General features: G+C 42.6%; 2 protein-coding genes across 2 annotated transcripts; both read right to left on the bottom strand.

The window, feature by feature from the left end:
- Positions 1 to 3,137: 3,137 nt before the first annotated feature.
- LOC120065646 lies at positions 3,138 to 8,407 on the bottom strand. The gene is made up of 4 exons (XM_039016709.1): positions 8,206 to 8,407; positions 4,822 to 6,281; positions 4,551 to 4,638; positions 3,138 to 3,848 (listed from the first exon to the last, which is right to left on the bottom strand). Exons 1-4 carry the CDS (start codon positions 8,276 to 8,278, stop codon positions 3,760 to 3,762), a joined length of 1,710 nt encoding a protein of 569 aa, XP_038872637.1. The 5' UTR covers positions 8,279 to 8,407; the 3' UTR covers positions 3,138 to 3,759.
- On the bottom strand, positions 8,406 to 13,167 carry LOC120065647 (protein TESPA1-like). Its single transcript, XM_039016711.1, has 8 exons — positions 12,983 to 13,167; positions 12,087 to 12,333; positions 11,771 to 11,813; positions 9,994 to 10,037; positions 9,828 to 9,881; positions 9,119 to 9,155; positions 8,894 to 8,944; positions 8,406 to 8,631 (listed from the first exon to the last, which is right to left on the bottom strand). The coding sequence occupies exons 2-8, from the start codon at positions 12,319 to 12,321 to the stop codon at positions 8,406 to 8,408; spliced, it is 690 nt and encodes a 229-aa protein (XP_038872639.1). The 5' UTR covers positions 12,322 to 12,333; positions 12,983 to 13,167.
- Between the last annotated feature and the right edge of the window lie 8,750 nt (positions 13,168 to 21,917).

Genomic DNA, 21,917 nt, shown 5'->3' with positions numbered 1-21,917 from the left:
TCTGTGCACCTTTTCGTGCGTGTTTACTTTGAACACTGAGACTGTACCCGCTTTAAGTTACAATTTTAACAGTGGCCATGTACAGTATATGATCAGACCAATAATAGATTAGTTGTTGTATTACTTGTGATGCACAGCTGAGTGAGCATACATTCATTACTGCTGCAGTGCTTGTTGTAGTGGAAATAGAGTGAGTGGAAATAGGAAGAAGTCGCATTTTAGGGCTTATAAAAGTGTTAAATACAAAGTTTTGACAGTGCTGAGTAAGAACTTAAACATGAACTCTTTTCTCTGGGCCTTCCAAGAAGGCAGAGTTTGTACTTTCAGACAGATTAAATGTTTCAAAATGGCAACAGGTCGCCTACCTGGCGCACAGGGCAGCTGAATCGGGTGCAACTACTACTAACAGCCCGAGACGATAAAAAAAAATAGGAACACAAGGCTTTATTGTTAGTTTTTTTTAAAAATAAATGTTTGGTGATCGACTAGGAATGCCTTGGAGATCAACCAGTTAGTGACCACTGCTCTAGAAAGTTGAGTGAAGTTCAATCTCGTGCTTCTCTCTGTGGGCTGATATTTCTGTGCAGCAGTCCCTGGGCAGTCTCAGGGTTACTGTTGAGAGGGAACATTGCTCCTCAGTATTTAGTATCATACATGTATGGCTTGACGCTGGCAACAGACAATAGAGGAGTTGGTAGTTAATAAACAGATCTGGCAACCAGGCTAGAGATGGTGGTCTTTATTGTATTGAACCTAACGTAGGTCTGTTAATTTTAACTTGTTGTTCAAGAGGAGCGTAGTCTGAGCGATCTATGCCAGTGTCTGTTAGAGCTATCCACTCAGCCAATCAGTGTGCCACGGCTTCGCACCCAATCCGGACGCTGCCCGTGCCAGCGCAGCCCACAATGCACTGCAGTACCTTAAAATCATAGCCAGGGGGAAGTGAGCAGGCAGTGACTCCGTCTTCCAGACCCAACTCGCTCTCCATGGCCGACCTTGACACTGGTCACATGACATCCACCTCTGAGGATGGAGCATCCTCCAATCAATGGTGGTCAAGGGACATGACCATTGATTGACCTATTCCACAAGTTTATCCAGAATTATCCATAAGATTTGAGATTTCTCCCCCCACAGCCCACACACATCCCCAAAGTCCTTCTCTCTGTGTTTTTTTTTTTCATTTCTAAATGCCCTGAAGATATGGGATTTCCCTAGAGGATGCGTCCCTATAACATTGAAGATATGGGCTTGCCCTTGACGCTCTCCTATACCTCTGAAGATATCCCCCATAGCCCGAAATGCCCTCTTGATTGCCTACCCTGACCATTCATTTGGATGGTCAGTCACCCACCTGCTCAGCTGTAACATGCCTAGAGACATAGACCCTGCGGGGAAAGGGCAGGAGACAATTTAAAAGAAAAAAAAACATTTTACTGTAGCCTCAATAACCCCTTTTTCACACCTAAAATGGTTCTCATTGATTGAAAAAATGGCCTTGGTTGCCTTTTTATTACTAAGTACTTTGTCGTCGACCAAAAACATTTCTCCCCCCGTTGTCACTTCACCTGGATAACTGTTGAAGAAGAGAGCTTGGTCCGCGTAAAGTATAATTTGGTGCATTTATAAAGTGGACATTTTAAATAGGAATTCTTAAATTGGAGACCTATGTATTTTTTTATCTACAAGACTCACCCGGTCTGTCTTACATGCCTTGTCATTAGTTGGATTATACGGAACTATGTAGTAAGGCCTTTCGAAAAGTAATCGGATAACTATTAAGGTCTACCTTTTACATTTGAATTGTTTAACATCTGAAGTGCAAAATGTTATTTTATGATGATTGGAACTCCATTTTAAACATTGGCTATTGAATTTGTTAATTTTCAGACCTCACAAACCCCACTTTTAAATTGTGTGACAAGATCGCTACTGTGATTAAAATTGGTAATTTTAGGGCGTCGCAAGTTTTAATAGCTGTTGAAGCAATGTTATCTTGTGTTTTGTGTGTTTGAGTAGCTGGTTACTCTCATAAAACCATGTCCATGGTCCTTAATTAACTTCGGTAACACAACTACTATCATTTTGAATTGATAATATTACATGCCTCGACTGTGGTTGTGTTCATAATGTCTGAAATAGAGCATCACATTGAGATGGAACTACATTGTTACTTCCTGAATTGACTGTCATTTAAATCGAATTGACCCCAACCCTGTTGCTGACTAATCTTTTCTTCATCTTCCGTTACATGCTAATTGTGTAACCTGAACTCAATATTCTCCCATGTTTACTCCCAAGAGTTCAAATACAGATAGTCAAACCATGTTTTTGTATAGGAGGTAAAGTAAGGATCATTTTGGTAGTAAGTGTATCTAAAGTAAACTGGCCATAGTAGGCTATCTACCTATAAGGGATTGCTGCTACATAGTAAGGCTACATCTCCTGATGATGATTATGATATGATTAGCAGAGAAGTTTAGCTGAAATTGACATAGCCCAATGTGTGTGATGTTGTGGAATGTGTTGCCCAAATACAAAGTAGAATTGGAACTGAAATGTTGCCTTTTATCATGTCCCTATGGCAGCTATAAACTGTTTGATTTGTTCCTGTTTAAATTAAATATTTGTGCTATTTCAGTGCAGGTTGATGTTCATTGAAGTCACTTAACATTCACATAATGATCATCTTAAATGTGTTTAAATTATCTTTATTAACATCCAATAAATAAATACCAACTTTCACAAAGCCACAGCAATAGTATCTTATGTACAGTACATCTGTCAAGGCTCAGGAGAAGACCTAGACGCAGACAGTTTCGAAGTAACAAACGTCTATTACAATAACAGAGAGGCAGGCAAACGACAGGTCAAGGGCAGGCAGAGGTCAGTAGTCCAGAGCAAAGTCTAAAAGGTACAGAACGGCAGGCAGGCTCAGGGCCGGCAGAGGTCAGTAATCCTCGGTGGTGTGACAAGGTACAGAACGACAGGCTGGGTCGAGGCAGGCAGAACGGTCAAAAACCGTGAAAGCTAGAAAACAGGAACTAGAGACAGACGGGAAAACACGCTGGTAGGCTTGACAAAACAAAACAAACTGGATACAGACAGAGAACACAGGTATAAATACACTGGGGATAATGAGGAAGATGGGCGACACCTGGAGGGGGGTTAAGACAAGCACAAAGACGGGTGAAACAGATCAGGGTGTGACAACATCGATTTAATGATTGTCACCAACAGGAACACTATACATGGAGATAGGACAATCTCTCCACAATTAAACAGTTATGTGTGGACTATACCTCCAGGGCAATGCTTTCTCTCAGATTACGCAACTCTGTCTGCACTCAGTCAAAGGACTGGTGTCGCATAGGAGTGGCAGCATTCAGAATGCACCGACTGATCCCACCTGATTCATAATGTCATTGACGCTAACATGAACAGAGAGCCAAATCTCTTCATACTTCATAATCAAACAATCAGTATCTGTTGAATATACCTACAGTGGATGAACATGTGTTCTGTGTGACTCATACAAATAATACTCAGTTCCCCGAGTCTAGTTCCCAGAGGGCCTTGGTCAAGTTCCTGCCCGACCACAACGCCTTGATAGGTATTTAACATATCACCTAACCACATCGTATGATATAGCAATCTGATGCCCGACTGCACAGTCGATGACATGGCACGCGACCATTGGTTGACGCAATGCGATGCCTACGCGTCGAGTCAGGCAGGAACTCAACCGTTCTGGGTCTGTCAGCTCTTGTCTCTGTCAGTGGAGTAGACGTCTTCATCAGCGTAGCCACTACTGTCCGACTGCATGCTGTCCCCTCGAACCACCAGACCTACACAGAGACAAAGACACTGACACTGTCAGGTCTACACAGAGAGAAACACAAGCACACTTACATGGCGTGTAACCCTCCTACTCCCAGGCCTGCATACTGTACAGGCAGATAAACACCCAGTCAGGTCAAACGCGGATTTAGTTACACAGTCATACTCATGTCACTTAACCCTTGAACCACCACCAGGCCTACAACATACACACACAGATGGACACACAGTTATATTCTATTCGTGGATTTAACACGTCAGGCCTGCAGTACAGTACTTCCCAGAATAAAACATGCAGGGTTGGCCAGAAATCAGCCCGCGCTTCACTCAACATTTCCAGTTAGCTGACGAATCTTAAAGAACAAGAACGTAAGAAAAGGTGTGAGAACAAGTGGTGAACGCACCCCTTTCTTCACACACACACACACATGCATGCACAGATGCACACAGCGACTCATTCACAGCTAACATGATGACAGCACTGCCCATTTGAGGAACAGTATCAACCACATTCACTTTCAAACTGTAAATTGAAACGGTTGTGTGTTCCTGTGAAATTAAACAGAAGTCACATTCAGCTGCTCCGAATCGCGGTAGTCAGTCACCGTTCACTAAACAACTACTTTGGTAGCAAGCAGATTGTACACTGTTAATATCACTCGGTTCAGCTGAATATGACCATGATGTGTCAATCAAGACTATGAACTCACCTGTGTTTTGATTGACAGTAGACAGTGACAAAGATGTTGACCGTACGGTTTCTTGCTGTCCAAAGTCTTCCTCCCCTGCACTATGTACCTGTTGTTAAACAAAATTGGAAAACAGGTGGTCAGGAAAACTCCTGGCTCCAAGTATATGTCAGGCAGCCATGGGTGGATAGGTAGTCGACTACACCACCTAGATGTGTCAATAAGCCCTAGGAAGTCAGACTGGAGTAGATTGTGCCATATAGGTTAAATCCCCAAAAATTCTGTCATTTACCTCCTCTAGCTCAAAGGAGTTGGCCTGTTGAAGACTGTGGGAGGCCTCCCCTTGGACCTGGATTGGTGTCGGTTTCAGAGGACTCAGGCACCACTTTTTCTCCCATACACCTGGATAATACTGGGCTGCTGTAGGCACCTCAGTGGTACCACCACTGGGAGTGAGAGCCATCTCCGGTGTGTCTGCAGAACTAAAACTACAAGCCACATCAGTTACAGTGATTAGACAAGGGGACCTCTTTCCACTAGGGAGCTTTATGGGCACGAACGTTGACTCCACCAGTGTCCCAGTTTCTCCCAAACGGGAGTCACCCTCGGGCTCAGCCTTTGGAATGGGAGTTATGACAACCTCTAAACTCTTGGCTGAGTTATTGGTAGTCAAACCCTTCTCCTCCCTGGGTTTGTGTAGTGTGTCTGATGTGGTGAAGGACCGGTCAGATCTGACATTCTCACAGGACACAACAGACGACAAAAGGGTCGCCATCTGCGTGTTATTATTCCACTGTTGTAGTTGACTGCTGTAGAGTGCCTGGTGCACACTCTCAACGACCTGAGGACATATGACGTCATGGGTAACCTTGGCAACCGGTGCCACCACCGCTGCCCAGTCTGTGGGATGAATTGTGTTTTGAGTTTCTCCAACCTCACAAGTAGGACTTGGAGTGGTAAGGCAAAAGTCCAGCTTCGTTCTACTACTGGGTTCTCGCTGACCTGATTCTGAAAGTGTTGATGCTCGAAGATTTGGAGTTCCGTCGGTGTCTCTCTCTAAATCAGCCCCATCCCCATCTGATGACGATCCCTGGTCCAACCCCTTGCCTCTGACTGTGTCTCCATGTCCCTGTGTCTCTGTCGCTCTGTCCTTGACCAGATGTGGCTCCACAGAACTAATCAAACTACTATGCCCTGTGTCCATATCCTGTACATCTGATAACAAACCCTGCTCCATCTCCTTGTCACTGACTGTGTCTATGTGTCCTTGTGCCTCTGTCTCTCTATCCTTCACCATAGTACTCGTGTCCACAGCAGCACTCGTCCCATTACTGTCCCCTGTATCCTGATTATCCTCCTCCATGTCTCTGGATACAGCCTCTGCCTTGGCATTCTCCAGGACCAGTCCCACCAAGTCAGGCAGGCTGCTTCTCTTCTTGGGGGACAACCCAGACCCAGGTCCGAAAGAAAATCCCAGACCGTGGCAGGCAGAGTCCGAGCCTAGCTGGGTGGAACCACCAGAGCTAGTATACAGGCACATCTTAGAAACCGTGTCCTTGAGTCGCTCCACTGGAGACCTCGGCTCGCTGCGAACGCTTCCCATGCAGCGCCGTCCAGTCTGCTTGTCGGCGGTGGGGGAGAAGCTGAACTCGGGAGGGGAGAGCTTCTGAAGGGGCATGCGGGACACATGGGAGTAGAGGGAGTAGAAGGCATTGGCCATGGCTGTTAGCACCTCTACCTGCCTGAAACGACCTGCAGGGGGGAAGGTACGTTCATCAGGACAATTGAAAGAGAATGTTCTGGCTGCCTAACGCACAGGACAATGAGAGATGCATTAACGTTTTCTGTTCATAGCAGACGGAGTATGATGTATTTATTGTATGTTAGTGTCGTGTCTTTGGCATCATTAAACTGAAGACGTATTTATCAAATAACTCTGTAATTATTATTACGCAATTAATCATGTAACTGTAATTAACTAGGAAGTCGGGGCACCAAGGAAAATATTCAGATTATAAAGTTATAATTTTCCTAATATAACTTTCAGATATTTGAATATCTGATCACTTAGTCTTCGAATTAATGAATTATTTACCCCATGTTAGTCTCATTCCAAACGTCGTAAATTGTTGGTTATCTGCATGAACCCAGTCTTCACTATGAGTCATCCATACATCAATTGTCTTAAATCATTTATTTACTAACTAAGTAATTCACAGAAATGCATAAACAAACAGTAGATAGTTGCAAGGAAATGATAACGGAGTGGGATAAACCAGTATCGCGGCTTGGTGGACAAAAAGGGAAGTGGGGGTCAACTGAGATGAGACACTACAAAGTTGATAATTATAACAATTGAAATGCTAATCCTTTGCACATGAACGCTCACTCATTCGGGAATAATTGCAATCAATATATATATTTACGCTCAGTGTGTCGTCGGGATCTCTGTTGAAAAGTTTGTTTCTGTTGGAGTCTGTCCGCCCTCTCTCTGTCGTAGTTAGAATGTATAGTTCAGAGTGACATTCATTCATGTCATATAGAATAGATGTTTCGGCGGTTGTCGGTCTTCGCGTTCAATGATACCGAATTCCTAGCTGCAGACTAGTAATTAATATCAAAGACTTGTTCTTATTCTGTCGGTATCGATAGTCTAAGAGTTTAACCACGTGGTATGGTTAAAAGATTCAGCCATCTACTCAAACCTTAGCTTATACTCAGGTTTATGGTCTCCTATCAAACCTTGGCCCTCTCGTTATCGAGGAAAGCTGGTCTGGTGATAGAAAACCCGGGTGGGGGTTTTATTCGGAAGAGCAGAAAAGGGCCTGTCCCAGGACGCAAGACCATAACTGTGCTCATGGGCGGTCCTCTGATTTAGTTAAACTCCAAAGGGAATTGGAGTTTCCTTCATTAAACAGTCCAAAATCACATTACACAATTTCACAAACAGTATCATCCTCACTCATTCATCTTATACAACAATTAGATGTAAGCCTCATAACTGAGGCTATTATATAAACAGCGTTATGGTAATGTGGCCGTATTGTCTCCCATGAGTTTCACAAAATTGTACCAACGGACCAGTTCGTAGCTGGATTCTTCACTGATCTTTTATACCTTCTCCAGAACATAAATCTTGTTCGAACCTCAAGTTCTGTGAGGTGGAAGAAATTCCTTTGTTCTCTCTATGAAACTCACTCTCTCTATACTGTGGCCATGAGGAGATAATCTCCTCCAGGAATTTACAACCTGAGGTAGCAGCAGCCTGAGTGTAGGAGACAGAGAGAGGGGGATGGTGCTCGCTGTACCCAAAGAGGGCAACGTCATGACATTAGGATGATTGGTGGAGAAACATACTATACTGACAGTGCTATGTAAATGTAGACCGAGTCATATAGACACTGTCTGTGGATATAGGTGTCTATTTAGAGATGAAGCTCTTTAAACCATTTGAACTGCATAAAAAGTGCTGCATAACTAAAGTTATTATGTAAATGAAAGTTGACTCATGTACAGAGACTCTCTATACCTGGTTGTGTTGTGGGTGGGTGTTTATGACAATGATGATCATTACCACAGTAATGTGTGGGATTCCGACACATTGGTGTGTGGGATTCCAACACAATGGTGTGTGTGTGTGTGTGTGTGTGTGTGCGTGCATGCGTTTGTGTCTTACTGGCCAGAGAGAGTCCTGGGTCCTCCTGTCGGAGGCGGTTCAGTTGGGACTGGAGGAAGAGGCGGAAGTTCATACCGTGAAGCTGGGAGGGGAAGTTGAGGAAACGGGTGGGGATGCGGTCTGTAACCTCAGGCTCGTCACATCCGAACCCCAACTCGTACAGAGTCTCCTCTGCATCCTCTGCACACAGTTTCAGCACCTCAGACACACTGGGGTGTGTGTGTGTGTAGGTGAGTGGTGGGGATGGAGAGATAGAGGGAGATAGAGATGTCCTGACAGATTTGATATACTATATGACTGACATAAGGTTGATAGTGGTTGGTCCTAACACACCTTGATGCCTTACTGGTGCTGTTGGAGAAGCCACTGGAGGCAATACTGTAACCGAGGTGGAGTAAGGGCAGAGCCAGCCTCTGACGGGGAGTACTGCAGGAACAAAGACATGAGATCAACATGTGACAGGTGAAAAATAAGCAATGAAACAACTTCAAAAACAAACCAGAATTATTATAGTAACAGTGTATTAATGGTTGAAGCATGCCTGTATTCAACAGATATCATATATTAATGTAACCTTATTTAATGTACTAGTAGCTGGGAAAATGCATCAGGAGGGATAGTCGAAATAAACTCTAGAATATAAATATAGCTTGCCATATGTCATAGTTTGTGGGTTGCTCTAACTGACCTGGTGGTGACTCCACCTCTGTGAAGATGTTCGGGTGGCGGAAGCAGCACCCTACACAGGCACCAGTCAGCAGGCACCACCGTGGGAAGATAAAAGCAGGTCAAGCTCAAGTCATGTCAACCAGACTTGACAAATCTAAACCTCCCTCTGAATAGGAAGGAATTTGGGGCATAATTTCTGTCATGAAACCACACATTCTTCATGTTTATATTCCATTTATCTTACCTCAGTTCTGAGACTCCTTCGACATTTAATGCTGTAGCTGTAAAACATAAAAGTTTGAGTGAAAACAGAACACTGTTTGTGTGTGCGAGCGTGCGCATTTGCATTCATGCTTATGTGTGTGTGTTTTCCTCCCAGATCTCTGTGACATTTGGCCCTTTGTGTTGTGAGGCTCCAGTGAGTGGTGGCTCCTCTCTTTGCAAACATGCTATTATTGCTTTGTATATCGGGCCAATCTCAGGGAGAGTTTCCGTCAGTCAGCAGCTAAATCACACGCACCAGGATGTCAGTCGCACATGGAAGAGGTGAAGGCTTAAGGTTTGATGCTACAATGAGTACATGTTCCTGGTGTACTATCAGTGGAGAAGCAGTCCTTAGACATGAGGACGGGGTATGTCACCAACATGTACAGACTTCTACTCTGAATTTAAATGGAAAATGTAAAAAATGAAAGCGTCCACTATTCAAACCGGTATAATAAATGGATTAAAGGCCTATGTTCTTTAAACATATTCAGTAATGGAAAACGAGTTTGAATAGGAATAGCAAAAACAAAGAGGAAGGCGCTCACTCAGAGCCAGGAACAAAGATGAAAATAACCTTTTCCAAAACATCCATGATGCTCTCCTACGTTTCCTACAAAGCTAGTTCCTGCTTTGATTATTTACTATGGTATGCGTGTCATTGGGTTTATGTTCTCTTTCATCCTCACCATCGGCACCCAGACTCAGGTCATCTTCAAAACTGTTCGCTTTCAGCAGAGACTCTGGAAGAGGAGAATAAAAAAAAATTTAAATAGAAGAGGAGAGACTATAATCAGTGTTTTATGCCGACCAGTCGGTAGATTGCAGTGACGGTGGCTTTATTGTCAGACTTACCAACAGTCAGATGATTGCTAGAGTTCTCTGCGCCTGCCTTCAGCCTATTAAAAATATATAACGTACACCAAAACAACATTTTAGGATTCTGTATGGAGGAATGTGTAAGCGTGTGAACTGGCGGCAGAGAAGTCAGACGCGGGAGAGAAATAACTGGGTTTCCAACGACGCAGTTTATTTACAAAAAAAACACCGGAAAACATAATAAAAATCAATGGGTAACATAACCCGACGCACACTAGTACAGACGTACACATACACTTACAATAAACAATCACCGACAAGGACATGAGGGTTAAATACACAACATGTAATTGATGGGATTGGAACCAGGTGTGATGGAAGACAAGACAAAACCAATAGAAAATGGATCAGCGATCGCTAGAAGGTCGGTGACGTCGACCGCCCGAACAAGGAGAGGGACCAATTTCGGCGGAAGTCGTGGCAGAATGGTCTAAGATCACTCCAAATGTGTTCTCCAACTCATAAAACTAAAAATAAATGTTTTGAAAAAGGCTCAGGGCCAATATCTTCGCAAGGTCAATCATTTTGGATGACTTGTTCAACAAAATCTCTTTCTCTGAGCAATTGTATTAGTATAAAATAATATCCCACTTTTTTTGACCATACTATATAAAATAACAATTTGGTGTGTGCTTCTATTTGTCCTATTTTACACAAGTACATGTGTGTATTAATACACATGTGAATTAGAAATTTGTTTTCTTGCACATCCCAACTCTTCCTGAGATACTCTTGGAGAGTGGGGTCACAGCCAGGGTCTGCCATAATCAACGGGGCCCCTGGAGCAATTAGGGTTAAGTGCCCTATTTCTTTTACAGATTATTTTTGACAGAAGTTCACTTTGTCGGCTCGTGACCTTTCTGTTACTGGCCCGATGCTCTAACCGCTAGGCTACCTGCCGTCCTATATATCTATTTTATACAGTCATTTTTAGCTCATCTTTATCAAGGGTGTCAATTTCGCACACCACAGTATACTATACAGCTCTGGATCAAACCTATAGGCATCATCTCTAGCTAGCTATCCTCCCAGTCTGTTCAGTAAAGCTGAACAGCTTTTAAAAGTCGGTTCACTTCCTACATAGGAGATGCTCTCAGGCTGAGTGGTTAGCAGTCAGATTGTCAAGTCACGTTAACCACAGATGTTTTAAGAACGCCCCAACATTTCTTATCTGACATTATTTTAAATCAGATTCTATAAAACCCACAAAATAGCCTGATCATCCAAGTTCACACACCAGTTTAGCCACATTTTCAGACTCAACTTGATCAGCCAAGTTAGCCATGATCATTAGTAATACATGTGTAATTGCACAATAGTAAAGCTTGCATCCAGTGATGGAACAATTGCTTTTCTGTGCTTACATGACTATAATTTTCTGGTCAACATATAACTGGAAGAATCAACAGAACAAACAGTACTTTTGTAAAATTTCCTATGATGCAAAGTTGGGACCATAAACACCAAAATAATTCAAATAGAATGTCCTCTAGTATAAACAGTGCCAAACTAGTTCTAGAACCAAGGTGTTTTGGAACAAGAATCCACTTTGGGCATTGCCATTGACCTGTATCCATATTCTAAACAGAATTCACGTCTGTAACATTTCCCCAAACGGTGGGTGGTTTACCTAGACAATTTATTTTTATTGTTTAACTTACCAGTTGCCACTGGCTGACACATCATCCTTACGAGTCTGTCTTGTAAATGTAATTTCAAAGTCAAACCTTGCACGGAATGTTCACTCACTCACCCACAGCCCAGAAGCCAGCTCTCAATCTTTCCTGCGGAGCAGCCTGTGGAAACAGTGGACATAGAACAGTCTGGGTGAGCATTCAGCATTCAGAAAATTCAAACTTCTTACACTGTTTCTTTCTGTGCTTTGTCGCAAAGATGTGTGATGCATCATGATGTGGCCAACCGCCCACATATGAGTTATAAATATACCAGACTAAGCAGAATTTTAACCCCCTGCATGTTGTTTTCTTTATCACACAGATATCTTACACTAATAAATCAATGTCACTCAAATGTAAATTCTTAATCAAGCTACCAAAATGAGAACTGACCATCTGAGAAGACGTCATTCTCTGATGCAGACTGGTGTTGATCAGAAGGATAGGTGTACGGTGGTCCATGTGGGGCAGAAGGATGGGTATATCCTGGCCGTTGTAGGGTAGATGGGTGGGCAGAGGGGTGGATGTATGGTCCTGGTACCTGTGGATCTAGTTCTTCCAGGGTTAGCCACTGTCGACTGGTCTGGACCCAGGCCTGACGCCTGGTCGTAGAAGACGGGCTCTCCATCAGACCGCTCACCTATTCACTCAACAGTTCACCTATTCATTAAATAGCCTACTTCAATAATTATCAACTGGGAGAACCCAAATCATGAAGTAAGTGCTATATCATCAGTAGGTTTATATAGACACAATACTTCCAAACCAGGACCATCCAAATGATAGTTTCAGTGAAACTACAGTTGCCTACAGGGCATGCCATGCAGGAACAGATAACCCCCTGATTTATAATCTAGTACATCTGGTTGGAATAGCAAATTATTACATTATTGAAATGAACAGCTGTAATTTGAAACGAATTCACACCATAAGTAGATAATCATCATAATAGTCACAAACTCACAAAATATTTGCAATTATGTTAATGTTGTGCTGAAAAATCATAGCCTTACATGACAATCACATTAGAAGTTCCCTCTTAGAAAAATAAAGTTATTATATTATATAGCCTAGCAACTGCCAATATTTGTAGAAAGCTTTTCAGTGCACATAATTACTCATGTCAAATGTGATCAAACTTTATTTCACTGCTCAAGCAAAAACAAGGACATATATAGAAAACATGGCTGAAAATCCAAACGCATGCAGATGCTGATACCAAAGTAGGCCTACAGTATTCTATTTCAAGGACTAATGTAGAGACAAGCAAATGTTCATTTCAAGCCTACCTTCACTGGCGCACCGCAGGTTTCAATTCTGGTTTCTCCCACTGCGCTCACCAGTCTCGCCTCGCATCTTATTATCAGAATAGCACTGCATGACGTTACATCATCCAGGTTTTCTTCAGTTTTTCTGATGACAATTTACATAAACTGTTTATCAAGTACACATGTTGAGACTATCAACGCATCGCCTAGGCTACATGTTCGCGACTGTCTCGTTCAACTGTCTCTTTAGGCGCAAATACAAAGAAGATTAAAAAAAAGGAAGTGTGGCTTCAACTGAAAGAAATTAACATTGCGACACATCCTGCCGGCAGTAACAGAAGCAGACACAGACACACTGTAGAATAGCTAGTCTAAAGAAGAAGAGTTGACGGTAGCCCTCTTTATACCTGCTGGTGCTAACATGCGCCCTGATATTTTCGTAGCAGGTTCAGGAGAATTTACGCTGCAGGTTAAGATAATTAGGTTAAGGAAAGGGTTAGCTAAAATGGGGGGGGGATTGTTTACTTTTGAGGTCAATTTGACAAAAGCTGTATCATCTAAACATGACCCTCGAAGTTGGAGAGACACAGACAGTTGCCCAACCTGGTCTCATTGCATTTTGTATCCTGGATGTAAATCCGAGACACTCTGTTAATTATGATATGTTATGTTTCGTTTGGTATGCATTAATTTGTGGATATCCATCACCCATTCGTATGATACGTTACAAATTAGTTTTCGTATTATATGTTACGAATTTAGAAAGTATATAATATGGTACGAATTAGGCAAACGTTTGAAATGTTACGAATTCTAGCTAGGTGGCCAGCTGGCTAGCGTTAGCTAGGCTAGGGGTTAAGGTTAGGGGAAGGGTTAGCTAAAATGGTTAGGGTCAGGGGAAATGTTAGCTAGCATGCTAAGTAGTTGAAAAGTTACTAATTTGCTAAAATGCTAAACGTGTCCGTGATGAGATTTGAACTCTGGAACCTTCAGGTTGCTAGACTTAAAGTTATTGGCCCACCCATCCACCCAAAACAAGTAACCATCTGTCTTATCTAACCATGCCAAATGTAACATAGCATACAAAGTTTTGTGATTTACGTTTACTATGCTACGTCTAGTCTATGAGACCAGGCTGGACAGACAGACACCAGACCACAGGCTCTCCGTCCAGTGTGGGCCAAGGCTGAGCAGTCAGTGCAAACAGGTTATCTATTATTTATCCCTTCAATTCCTTTACGTTCCTCACAACTAAGCAAAATAGATTTTTATTATAATAAATCCCTTTAATAACAGCAATATTTTGATGATCCTGAAACAAGACTGAAATCTGAGTTAGGCCGATGCTACTGGAGCCATAATCTTATGAAAGTTGTATTTATTTTATTTTTTTACATTAAAATCATTGCCTGCAGTAGGGTTAGACATGCAGTACCAGTCATAAGTGTAGACACACCTACTCATTCCGGGGTTTTTCTTTATTTTTACTATTTTGTACATTGTAGAATAATAGTGAAGACATCAAAACTATGAAATAACACATGAAATAATTTAGTAACCAAAAAGTGTTAAACATATCAAAATCTATTTTACATCTGAGATTCTTCAAAGTAGCCACCCTTTGCCTTGATGACAGCTTTGCACACTTGTTAAAAGTTAATTTGTGAAATTTCTTTCCATCTTAATGCGTTTGAGCCAATCAGTTGTGTTGCGACAAGGTAGGGGTGGTATACAGAAGATAGCCCTATTTGGTAAAATACCAAGTCCATATTATGGCAAGAACAGCTCAAATAAGCAAAGAGAAATGACAGTCCATCATTACTTTTAAGACATGAAGGTCAGTCAATACGGAAAATTTCAAATTTCTTCAAGTGGCTTTCCACCTGGCTACCCCTACCCTGGTCAACAGCACTGCACCCACCGCAGCAACTCGCCCAAGCCTTCCCCATTTCTCCTTCTCCCAAATCCAGTCAGCTGATTTTCTGAAAGAGCTGCAAACTCTGGACCCCTACAAATCAGCCAGGCTAGACAATCTGGACGCTTTCTTTCTAAAATGATCTGCCGAAATTGTTGCAACCCCTATTACTAGCCTGTTCAACCTCTCTTTTGTGTCGTCTGAGATTCCCAAAGATTGGAAAGCAGCTGCGGTCATCCCCCTCTTCAAAGGGGGGGACACTCTTGACCCAAACTGCTACAGACCTATATCTATCCTACCCTGCCTTTCTAAGGTCTTCGAAAAGCCAAGTCAACAAACAGATTACCGACCATTTCGAATCCCACCGCACCTTCTCCGCTATGCAATCTGGTTTCAGAGCTGGTCATGGGTGCACCTCAGCCACACTCAAGGTCCTAAACGATATCTTAACCGCCATCGATCAGAAACAATACTGTGCAGGGCTTGGCCAAGGCTGTCGACTCTGTCAATCACCACATCCTCATCGGCAGACTCGATAGCCTTGGTTTCTCAAATGATTGCCTCGCCTGGTTCACCAACTACTTCTCTGATAGAATTCAGTGTCAAATCGGAGGGCCTGTGGCAGTCTCTATGGGGGTGCCACAGGGTTCAATTCTTGGGCCGACTCTCTTCTCTGTATACATCAATGATGTCGCTCTTGCTGCTGGTGAGTCTCTGATCCACCTCTACGCAGACGACACCATTCTGTATACTTCCGGCCCTTCTTTAGACACTGTGTTAACAACCCTCCAGACGAGCTTCAATGCCATACAACTCTCCTTCCGTGGCCTCCAACTGGTCTTAAATACAAGTAAAACTAAATGCATGCTCTTCAACCGATCACTGCCTGCACCTGCCCTCCCGTTCAGCATCACTACTCTGGATGGTTCTGACTTAGAATATGTGGACAACTACAAATACCTAGGTGTCTGGTTAGACTGTAAACTCTCCTGTACGCTCTCTTTGGCTGGCCCTCGCTTCATACTCGTCGCCAAACCCACTGGCTCCAGGTCATCTACAAGACCCTGCTAGGTAAAGTTACCCCTTATCTCAGCTCGCTGGTCACCATAGCAGCACCCACCTGTAGCACGCGCTCCAGCAGGTATATCTCTCTGGTCACCCCCAAAGCCAATTCCTCCTTTGGCCGCCTCTCCTTCCAGTTCTCTGCTGCCAATGACTGGAACGAACTACAAAAGTCTCTGAAACTGGAAACACTTATCTCCCTCACTAGCTTTAAGCACCAGCTGTCAGAGCAGCTCACAGATTACTGCACCTGTACATAGCCCATCTATAATTTAGCCCAAACAACTACCTCTTCCCCTACTGTATTTATTTATTTTGCTCCTTTGCACCCCATTATTTCTATTTCTACTTTGCACATTCTTCCACTGCAAATCTACCATTCCAGTGTTTTACTTGCTATATTGTATTTACTTCGCCACCATGGCTTTTTTTTGCCTTTACCTCCCTTATCTCACCTCATTTGCTCACATTGTATATAGACTTATTTTTCTACTGTATTATACGTATTTTTGTTTTACTCCATGTGTAATTCCGTGTTGTTGTATGTGTCGAACTGCTTTGCTTTATCTTGGCCAGGTCGCAATTGTAAATGAGAACTTGTTCTCAACTTGCCTACCTTGTTAAATAAATGTGAGAGAAAAAAAAATGAAATAAATAAGTGCAGTCACAAAAACAATCAAGTGCTATGATAAAACTGGCTCTCGTGAGGACCGCCACAGGAAAGGAAGACCCAGAGTTAAAATCAAATCAATTGTGTTTGTCACATGCGCCGAATATAACAGTGAAATGCTTACTTACAAGCTCTTAACCAACAATGCAGCTAAGAAAATACCTTTAAAAAGTAAGAAATTAAAGTAACAAATAATTAAAGAGATGGTAGCAGCAACATTATGTACAAAATAAGTTACAAACAATGCAAAAAAAATAAATAAAATAGCACAGTTGGTTAAGAGCCTATAAAACGGCAACCATCCTCTCCGGCGCCATTCTGTACAGATGATCTGTGTACTGTGTATCCAAGCAAACTATGGAACATTCTAATTCATCATAAACCCAGATTTTAGTCTGTAACCTATGCCTATCTTAACATCTGGCACATAACAACAGCACAATTGCCAGAAAATAGCCTAACATTTCTTGCTCAGAGATTTCAAAATCCTCTCTCCAACTTTTATCACTCAAACTCTCCTTTCTGATTTATCTATAGTTATGCAAATGCGCATAGGGGATTTATTTACAATTATAAACCTGGTTCGAGCCCTGAAAGCCATGGTATATCAGACCATATACCACCGGTATGACAAAACATGACTTTTTACTGTTCTAATTACGTTGGTAACCGGTATATAATAGCAATAAGGCATCACATGGAAGAACTCTCTGGTAGCCTATTCCCTACATAATGCACTACTTTTGACCAGAAGTAGTGCACTATGTAGGGAATAGGGTGCCATTTTGGACACCGATCTGAAATCCTAATTTGATATATTTTTGTTGTTGTTGCCATTTATGATTAATTATAGGTATACATTCAAGCTATCATGCTTTGATAAGTTTACTATCATAGCAAAACATGGTCTGAGGTTTGAACTAGGTCCCTTAGTTCCAGTGAAGGGAAATCTTAACGCTACGGAATACAATGACATTCTCGATGATTTTGTGCTTCCAACTTTGTGGTAAGTTTGGAGAAGGCCCTTTCCTGTTTTAGCATGACAATGCCCCCGTGCACAAAGCAAGATCCGTACAGACATGGTTTGTTGATCGGCATGGAAGAACTTGACTGGCCTGCACAGAGCCCTGACCTCAACCCCATCAAACACCTTTGGGATGAATTGGAATGCCGACTGCGAGCCATCCCTATTTGCCCAACATCAGTGCACGACCTCACTAATGCTCTTGGGGCCGAATGGAAGCAAGTCCCCGCAGCAATGTTCCAATAGGGGAAAGCCTTCCCAGAAGAGTGTAGGCTGTTAAATCAGCAAAGGGGGGACCAACTCTATATTAATGCCCTTGATTTTGGAATGAGATGTTTGACGAAAAGGTGTCCATATACTTTTGGTCATGTAGTGTAACGTAGGCTAACGTGATTAGCATGAGGTTGTAAGTAACAAACCAAAAAATCCCAGGACATAGACATATCTGATATGGGCAGAAAGCTTAAATTCTTGTTCATCTAACTGCACTGTCCAATTTACAGTAGCTATTACAGTGAAATAATGCCATGCTATTGTTTGAGGAGAGTGCACAATTATGAACTTGATCATGTATTAATAAACCAATTAGGCACCTTTGGGCAGTCTTGATACAACATTATATAATGGTACATTGGATCAGTCTAAAACTTTTCACATATACTGCTGCCATCTAGTGGCCAAAATCTAAATTGCGCCTGGGCTGGAATACATTATTGCCTTTTTCTAGCATATCAAAGATGGTACAAAAATGTTTTTATCTGTATTATCTTTTACCAGATCTAATGTGTTATATTCTCCTACATTCATTTTACATTTCCACAAACTTCAAAGTGTTTCCTTTCAAATGATATCAAGAACATGCATATCCTTGCTTCAGGTCCTGAGCTACAGACAGTTAGATTTGGGTATGTCATTTTAGGCGAAAATTGAAAAAAAGGAGGTTTAGATCAACTACAAGTTGTATGGGAAATGTATTTCAAGTGTTTTACAGTATTTGGTTGTCAACTCCTATCCTTCCTAGCAATTGTTAATCGTTTCTTTTCATTGGCCAACAAGTGCCCTTTACTTGGTTTTGTATTTGTGAATATTATTATTACTAATGCCAACAGCTGGATTAAAATGAATACAAAATATGTATGATCTATTCTTTGTGATACAAGTTGATTCTTTCACTGTTATGTCTGTAATGCTTTCTCCCTGCTGGCAGTCACTGAGTTTGAGGTGCTAAAGGAGCTCCTTTAACTTGACCCCCAAAAAACATCTGGGTCAGATGGTTTAGACGCTTTCTTCGGTCCACCGGCTGAGATCCTCTTTTTTTATTTCACCTTCATTTAACCAGGTAGGCCAGTTGAGAACAAGTTCTCAGTTACAACTGCGACCTGGCCAAGATAAAGCATAGCAGTGTGACAAAAACAACAACACAGAGTTACGCATAAACAAACGTACAGTCAATAACACAAAAGAAAAGAAAAATATAAATATCTATGTACAGTGTGTGCAAATGTAGAAGAGTAGGGAGGTAGGCAATAAATAGGCCATAGAGGCTAAAATAATTACAATTTTGCATTAATACTGGATTGATATATGTGTAGATGATGATGTGCAAGTAGAGATACTGGGGTGCAAAAGAGCAAGAGGGTAAGTAATAATATGGGGACGAGGTAGTTGGGTGTGCTATTTACAGAATGGCTGTGTACAGGTAAAGTGATCGATAAGCTGCTCTGACAGCTGATGCTAAAAGTTAGAAAGGGAGATATAAGACTCCAGCTTCAGAGATTTTTGCAATTCGTTCCAGTCATTGGCAGCAGAGAACTGGAAGGAAAGGAGGCCAAAGGAAGTGTTGGCTTTGGGGATGACCAGTGCAATATACCTGCTGGAGCGCGTGCTACTGATGGGTGTTGCTATGGTGACCAGTGAGCTGAGATAAGGCTGGGCTTTATCTAGCAAAGACTTATAGATGACCTGGAGCCAGTGGGATTGGCGACGGATATGTAGTGAGGGCCAGCCAACGAGAGCATAGAGGTCGCAGTGGTGGGTAGTATATGGGGCTTTGGTGACAAAACGGATGGCACTGTGATAGACTACATCCAGTTTGCTGATTAGAGTGTTGGGGGCTATTTTGCAAATGACATCGCCAAAGTCAAGGATCGGTAGGATAGTCAGTTTTACGAGGGTATGTTTGGCGGCATGAGTGAAGGAGGCTTTGTTGCGAAATAGGAAGCCCATTCTAGACGTAATTTTGGATTGGAGATGCTTAATGTGAGTCTGGAAGGATAGTTTACAGTCTAACCAGACACCTAGGTATTTGTAGTTGTTCACATATCGGGCGGGCAGGTGCGGGCAGCAATCGGTTGAATAGCATGCATTTAGTTTTACTAGCATTTAAAAGCAGTTGGAAGCCACAGAAGGAGTGTTGTATGGCGTTGAAGCTTGTTTGGTGGTTTGTTAACATAGTGTCCAAAGAAGGGCCAGATGTATACAGGATGGTGTCGTCTGCGTAGAGGTGGATCAGAGAATCACCAGCAGCAAGAGTGACATCATTGATATATACAGAGAAAAGAGTCAGCCCGAGAATTGAGCCCTGTGGCACCACCATAGAGACTGCCAGAGGTCCGGACAACAGGCCCTCCGATTTGACACACTGAACTCTATCTGAGAAGTAGTTGGTGAACCAGGCGAGGCAGTCATTTGAGAAGCCATGGCTATTGAGTCTGCCGATAAGAATGCGGTGATTGACAGAGTCGAAAGCCTTGGCCAGGTCGATGAAGATGGCTGCATAGTACTGTCTTTTCTCGATGGCGGTTATGATATCGTTTAGGACCTTGAGCGTGGCTGAGGTGCACCCATGACCAGCTCTGAAACCAGATTGCATAGTGGAGAAGGTACGGTGGGATTTGAAATGGTCGATGATCTGTTTATTAACTTGGCTTTCGAAGATTTTGGAAAGGCTGGGCAGGATGGATATAGGTCTATAACTGTTTGGGTCTAAGGTGTTCCCCCTTTGAAGAGGGGGATGACTGCGGCAGCTTTCCAATCGTCTTTAAAGGTTGCTGCCCCTATGATCTCCAAGCCTTTCTCTCCTTTCTGGGGAGGTTCCCGTTGCTTGGAAGGCAGCCACAGTTTGTCCTTTATTTAAAGGGGGAGATCAAGGTGTTCCTAACTGTTATAGGCCTATTTATATTTTGCCCTGTTTATCAAAAGTGTTGGAAAATATTGTCAATAATCAACTGACTGGCTTTCTTGATGTCTATAGTATTCTCTCGGGTATGCAATCAGGTTTCCGCTCAGGTTATGGATGTGTCACTGCAACCTTAAAGGTCCTGAATGATGTCACCATTGCCCTTGATTCTAAGCAATATTGTGCTGCTATAGTTATTGACTTGGCCAAAGATTTTGATACGGTAGACCATTCCATTCTTGTGGGCCAGCTAAGGAGTATTGGTGTCTCTGAGGGGTCTTTGGCCTGGTTTGCTAACTACCTCTCTAAGAGTGCAGTGTGTAAAGTCAGAACATCTGCTGTCTCAGCCACTGTCTGTCACCAAGGGAGTATCCCAAGGCTCAATCCTAGGCCCCAAGCTCTTCTCAATTTACATCAACAACATAGCTCAGGTAGTAGGAAGCTCTCTCATCCATTTATATGCAGATGATACAGTCTCATACTCAGCTGGCCCCTCCCTGGATTTTGTGTTAAATGCTCTACAACAATGCTTTCTTAGTGTCCAACAAGCTTTCTCTACCCTTAAACTTGTTCTGAACACCTCCAAAACAAAGGTCATGTAGTTTGGTAAGAAACTCTTCTCACAGGTGTTATTACTACCGCTGAGGGTTTAGAGTTTGAGGTAGTACTTGGGAGTATAGCTTGACGGTGCACTGTCCTTCTCTCAGCACATATCCAAGCTGCAGGCCAAAGTTAAATCTAGACTTGGTTCTCTCTATCGTAATTTCTCCTCTTTCACCCCAAACTAACCCTGATTCAGATGACCATCCCACCCATGCTAGATTGCTAGACAAAATGTATAGATCGGCAGGTAAGGGTGCTCTCGAGCGGCTAGATGTTCTTTACCATTCGGCCATCAGATTTGCCACCAATGCTCCTTATAGGACACATCACTATCACTATTCCTCTGTAAACTGGTCATCTCTGTATACCTGTCGCAAGACCCACTGGTTGATGCTTATTTATAAAACCCTCTTAGGCCTCATTCCCCCCTATCTGAGATATCTACTGCAGCCCTCATCCTCCACATACAACACCCGTTCTGCTGGTCACATTCTGTTAAAGGTC

This window comes from Salvelinus namaycush, chromosome 20 (genome assembly GCF_016432855.1).
Source record: "Salvelinus namaycush isolate Seneca chromosome 20, SaNama_1.0, whole genome shotgun sequence".
In the NCBI taxonomy this organism is placed as follows: Eukaryota; Metazoa; Chordata; class Actinopteri; order Salmoniformes; family Salmonidae; genus Salvelinus; species Salvelinus namaycush.
The sequence above is the reverse complement of the archived record's forward strand: the minus strand, read 5'-3'. Positions and strand labels throughout refer to the sequence as shown.